The sequence below is a fragment of the Maylandia zebra genome, linkage group LG14 (genome assembly GCF_041146795.1).
Source record: "Maylandia zebra isolate NMK-2024a linkage group LG14, Mzebra_GT3a, whole genome shotgun sequence".
NCBI lineage: Eukaryota > Metazoa > Chordata > Actinopteri > Cichliformes > Cichlidae > Maylandia > Maylandia zebra.
Genome location: NC_135180.1, coordinates 13,348,118 through 13,354,117, shown reverse-complemented (window position 1 = coordinate 13,354,117; position 6,000 = coordinate 13,348,118). Strand labels below are relative to the sequence as shown.

Genomic DNA, 6,000 nt, shown 5'->3' with positions numbered 1-6,000 from the left:
AAACACTCCAGTGGACATGAAAAATGCCTCAGGGAGAGTGCACTTGCTCTCTGATGCTGACACACACACACACACACACACACACACACACACCTTAACACTCAGCTCAGGTAACCCACCGTTTACTATCAGGAAGGCAGGCATGGCCTTAATGCTTGACCCTGCCCAGGCTGATGATGAGAGATGTCTGGTAGTTGCCTTGCTCAAATTTGCACACTGACACACACAAACACACTAAGAGCCACATGATCCCATAGCTCTCAATGACAGCTGAAACCTCCACCCATACCTTACTGCCCTCCCACCCCCAAACCCCCAGCCCACACAACTTAGGGATCACAAAAATCAATACCATGCAACGCTGCGTTCATAGCACACATTACAAAAAAAATAGATGGTTAGTTAAAGGAAATGTCCACAGATGTGTTTGTTGTTATTTATTTGGTTCACGGCACCGTCACAGATGACAAAATGAAACATACTAACTGGCTGATAAATCAAATGTATCTTCTCTTTTAAACAATGTAGCACCACTGATATGCCAGGAAATGAGCACAGTAGGGTTACGAGTGATACAACTGGCACCGACCTGAGATATAATACAAATACAGTTTTTTACAAAAAATAAAAACAGACGAACACCAATCGAGATAAAATGTCTTGTAAAAGTAGTGCAGTAGTGAAAGGGTGAAATGAGTTTCTACTACTGTAAGTCCAGAGAAAAGTGCAGTAACATTTTCTTTTGTTGTTGTTTTTTGGGGGTTTTTTCGTAAAATTGCCCACCTCTGTGTCAGCAGCTCACTTGGCGAACACAAATCTGAAAGAAGTTTAAATGTAATGACTCGCGACCAGCACTGCACCAGGAAAACCTGTGGTCAGCGCTAATAAATTGAGTGTTTGAATTGCAGGGAAATGAAATTTGGTCAAGCCAAACTTAACCTTAAAGTGAGTTGAGACGAATATTGGGCCATTATTGTGTCCCAGAGCCAGCTTCTTCACAAATGAACTGGTTATCTGATCTTCATTCTTTTCAGAGGGAAAAGCGTTAACATTAAAATGCAAAAAATGTATCTGAAAAGTGCAAGCACCACTGTGAGACTCTTTCCAGCATTTAACAGGCCACTTTGGTGCACATAAAATATTCTATTTTTTCACTTTTGGACCATATTTTTGTGTCTCACGTTGACTTTTTCTGTGTGTGTTCATCTTTTGTGTTTTAAAATAAGTAAACAAGCTGCCCCGGTATTTCTAAATCTGTTTCATACATTTTTATTTTTACATAGATATATGCTTGGCATTCTTTTACACTAAACATTAAGCCTTTTATGGACACCCACATAAAAAAAGTGGCAGTGGATGAAAAGAATCTCGTGTCAATAACAAATGTAATTCAGGTGTGTGTATGTGTGTGTGTGTGTGTGTGTGTGTGTGTGTGTGTGTGTGTGTGTGTGTGTGTGTGTGTGTGCGCGTATTGCTAAGGAGCTTGTGTAACTCTGAACTTTTAATTTTAGATTGACTGGGTACGTTTGAGTTCATGCTCCTTTGAAGGCCTCTCACATGCCAGGTCCACTAGATGATCGCCCCCGAGCTTGGGATTTGGTGATTGAGTGCCAGTTTCTGACAGCCGACTACAAGTTTGAGCGAACATATTAACACCAGCATTACCTTTACCGAGATGATCTGAGTAATGCTTCACTGAGCCAAGTCCTGTGTTTGAACACCCAGTCAGATGTTTGTACCTCTGCTTGGGTTATGTGGTTTTGCTGCCTGTTCTTCTCTTTCGTTGGGACACAGAGAAGTTCAGCACTCCCGGGGTTTGGTGGAGCGGTGCTGAAAAGAAAAAAAAGAGGCAAGAAGACATCAGCACTATTTGCAAATCAAAAGCAAATGTTCTGGGGATTTTGGAGGAGAAGTTACTGCTACGTAGTCTCCCCGTGCGCTTGGCTTTGAGGAGGTAAAATGAAGACAGCTTCAAGACTGGCTTCATGCTGGGTGCAGATTAAAATAACTGTCAGGAGACGGGAGCAGCTATTGAGAGAGACAGGGTGACACACAGAGTGATGGGGCTCAGCCTCTCACACTTCATGACACAGTATTTCACTAAAGCTGGTTCAGCTTTACAGCCCTTGACCCTGGGTGTCTATGTTTTCTGTGTGTGCGAGTGTGTGCGCATGTGTGTGGTCAGGTATTAGTCATGTTGTGGGGACTTGAGTGGATTTACAGAGACACATTATGGGTTGGTGTCTCCCAAAAGGCAACAAAAAGTCAGTGCTCACAATGTGAATTGTTAATTTGAAAGGGGAGGACACTCTTTAAGGTTAAATGATGATAGAGGTTAGGCAGATAATCTGTAGTCCTCTCATGTAATGATACATGGTTGTCTGTGTCTACAATACTGTGCAAAAGTCTTGAGTCACACCTCATTTCTTTATATTGTACTTTACTGTGATTTTAAGTAGTCTTGATAGTTCCCCAGGCTTTCTGAAGGTCTTTCAAAAACATTTTCACTCATTGGCTAATTTTTCAGTCTTTTTTAATTCCAATTCTTGTGCCTGATCAATTTTAGAGGAATGTTTTTTCTTTCTTTTTTTTTGTTTTGCGATATAACAGACAACTTAGCAGAGAACTAATTTTGAACTGTATTTTCAGGCCCTTTGCTACTAGCAGCTTTGTTCCCTCTTATTTAACTGAATCTACAAAAAATGCAATAGACAGTTTGACAGACATAGCATAGTATTTTTGTACCACCAAGGTGGTTCCCATGAGTTTCATAGATAAAAGCGTGATATGAGATATATCATGCAATATATATTATGCAATCTATCCTAAAAAAAATGAGGAAACTTGACAAATGGAAGACAAAACGAAGAAGTGGAAGGCCTAAAACCAAATCCTTTTAAAAGTGATGTAATGATCATCAGATTACATCAGAGTTTGATCCACCATTCAATACCATCTGAAAATGATCTGATTGACAATGGCTTTTCAATATGACAATGATCCCAGACACACTTATAATGCAGTAAAAGCACACAGTGCAACACAATCATTGATGGATTGGCCTCCCCAGAGCCTGAACCTCATCATTATTGAAGCAGTGCGTGATCATCTTGACAGAGAACAAAAGGCAGACGACATCCAAAGAAGAGCTTTGAATGTCCTTCAAGAAGCCTGAAGAACTATTCCTGAAGACTACTTGTATTTTGCCTTGTATGCTGTATTTCCATGTATGTTTGCAGACTTCAATAAATTCCTCCACCTATTTCCCATTTACTTCCACACATATGCAAAAATTAGAGGTTGCTCAAGTCTTTTAGATACTTGCACTATGCGTCTCATAGTGCAAGTATCTATTTTCTTCGTGTGTTTACCTTCACTACATGAAGGGTCAAGCCAGGTGAGCGGGCACAGGCAACGTCCATTCACCCTATCACAGCGGGCCCTGTCAGAACAGCGACACAGCAGGGAGCACTCAGGGCCAAAACGGTCTTCGTCACAGGCTGAGAAAAAAAAAAAGGCACAGTGAAAGAAATGAGGAAATTCAAAGAAAGGAAAGACTTGACGCAAGACACCCTAAGTGATCTTTTTTTAATATCTATTTTGGATTTAAGTGAATCATGTTAATAAAAGTAATATCTACTTTTTTCACATCTGTGCCCCGTTCTTCCTGGGGGACAGAGACAGCGTCCTGTCGATGGGTCACATGGGGCCTCGCCAGCACAGTCACATGATCTTTCACAGTTCGGTCCAAAGCTGCCAGCCTCACATCCTGAGAAGAAAAAACAGAAACATTCACACGCATACTTTGAAAAATGCAGTAATGATCATTCAAGTTCTTCTTTAACTACACGGAAACTGCTTCATTAGACATGAATAGACTGGGAGTGCACTGAAACCTGCTGTAAGTAGTTGATAACACGTGTATACGTAAAAATATCCTTTTTTTTAACATAATCCCTTTTAGAACGAGATGACGATTAACACATTTAATAAACATTTTGGAAATTGAAATTTAGTTCTTAGCACACATGCAAATATACATTTAATGGAAATGAATGGATTCACATACAGTACTAACAACAGCATTTAGTTATAAGAAACTGTGCATAAACATTTTCTCAGATAGACACAAACACCCTGATCGATCCAGGTCGGTGTCTGAGGCATGTGGCTACCTTCTAGCTGCTCTTCAGTGCTCAGTCCTATCTCCTGCTGGTACTGAAGTGGCCATTAAGGCACTCAAACTGGGGCTGAGAGCCCCACGAGCTTGCAGGAGGGCATGAGGATGTAACAAGAATGCATTAAGCAGTAGGGAAACACCCGTCTCTCATCAAATAACCAGCCTGCCTGCCCACCTACCTAACAGCCTGTCTGCCAGCCACCACACACTCACATTTTGCTGGAAGTCTCTCATTCATTCATGCTCATATCTCCCCATGTACAGTCGCAGCTGGCTATCCAGGTGGCCATTTAACAATGAGCACAAACATGTGACTGTGAGCACTGCTGTGTTTTAAGTCTTCGCAGACATGCTGAATTACAAATATCCCTCTTTGTTACTCGTTTAACCTTTACTCCCATGTAGTTGCATGTAACATACTTACGTCTTTGGCACTGTGAGCCATGGTAGCCCGGTGGACACGCACATTTGCCTGTCACAGGATTGCACGCTTGCAGCACCTTACAAACGCAGGTGTGTGCGCAATTCACTCCAAAAAACCCAGATGGGCACGCTGGGAGGAACACAAGACAGAGGATTTAGGTTGGTTAAAAAGGTGTTTTATCTGGATTCATTCAGTCTTCTATGTGACCAGGGTAGTTTGAAAAAGATCTACATTTCATAATGTCAACGGGACTTCTAGTAACCTTATAACCAAGTTTTCTTTTCTTTATTTCGAGTGAGGGTTTGCATACTGTGTTGACAGGAGTGGCCGTAGTATCCTGCAGTACAGCTGCAGCTGCCAGTGAAGCGGTCGCAGGTCCCATTGTTGAGGCATGGACAGTCTTGTGCACAATCAAGCCCATATTTTCCCTGTGGACAGGCTACACACACAGACACACACAATGGGTTGATAACACTAGAAAGAAATGTGACATATAAGCCTGAGTGATGATTATTGGAGTAAAAAAGTAAAAAAATGTGTGCATCAAACATTAAACACTGAAAACATTAAAACTGGGGAAAATGTCTTCTTCATAAATACAGACTGAAGTCCATCATGTAGCTAATAATGGGGAAACTACTGCAATATAAAGTTTGTTGTTGGCTTTTAATTTGAAATGACCACAATCAAATTCTGCTGAGTTTAGGATTTTTTTTATTGTGGAATATCTGGAGTACCTGTCTCACAGCGGGGTCCAGTCCAGCCGAGGCCGCACTTGCAGGACCCATCACTGGGGTCACACAAAGCCCCGTTCAGACAGCTGCAAGCGTTTCTGCACTGCATGCCATAGCGCCCCCTGGGACACACTGGAGAAACAATTTTCAGGAAACATCATAATACACTAGAACTCTTCTGTTCAGCAAAAGCACTAGTGGTTGCACCAAACATAAAACACACACAGTGCACAGCTCGCGCTTTCCCTTGTCTCTTTCACACACGCGCGCGCGCACACACACACAAACGCGACTGCACTAACCACGCTCGTGTTTATTTAAGCAACAGTTTCTAAAGAGATGGCAAAGTAGCCTAATTTGGCGCTGATATAAAAGAATAATCATGTTTCTCTGGGTAATTTAGATTGGGAAAACAATAAGCAAGCCGTCTTTGATTCCCCTGTTTATTTATTTGCTTCCTTGCCAAATCCAGCGACACGGAACACAGAGAATGAGCCACTTTAGGTTTATGTAAACATTCAACAAGAGGAACTTAAGAGGTGGTATGTCCAAGTACATGCAGGAGGCTGAAGACGAGAACATTTAGTGCAGGCAGCGCTGGAAATTCCCTGTTTGCAATCCAGCTGAATTGCTGATAAAAGGAGAGATTAAGAAAACTCAGC

At 41.7% G+C, this 6,000-nt stretch overlaps 1 protein-coding gene across 2 annotated transcripts in view; it reads right to left on the bottom strand.

Annotated features, from left to right (window-relative positions):
- Positions 1-435: 435 nt before the first annotated feature.
- Positions 436-6,000, bottom strand: part of egfem1 (EGF-like and EMI domain containing 1) — a 55,783-nt gene continuing 50,218 nt past the window's right edge. For both annotated transcript variants that reach the window (XM_012921870.4, XM_076892259.1), the window contains 6 exons: positions 5,342-5,470; positions 4,915-5,043; positions 4,605-4,733; positions 3,641-3,769; positions 3,372-3,500; positions 436-1,830 (listed from right to left, as the gene is read on the bottom strand). In XM_012921870.4, the coding sequence (XP_012777324.3) occupies positions 1,751-1,830; positions 3,372-3,500; positions 3,641-3,769; positions 4,605-4,733; positions 4,915-5,043; positions 5,342-5,470 (725 nt within the window). In that variant the 3' untranslated portion in view covers positions 436-1,750. The remainder of the gene's footprint in view (positions 1,831-3,371; positions 3,501-3,640; positions 3,770-4,604; positions 4,734-4,914; positions 5,044-5,341; positions 5,471-6,000) is intronic.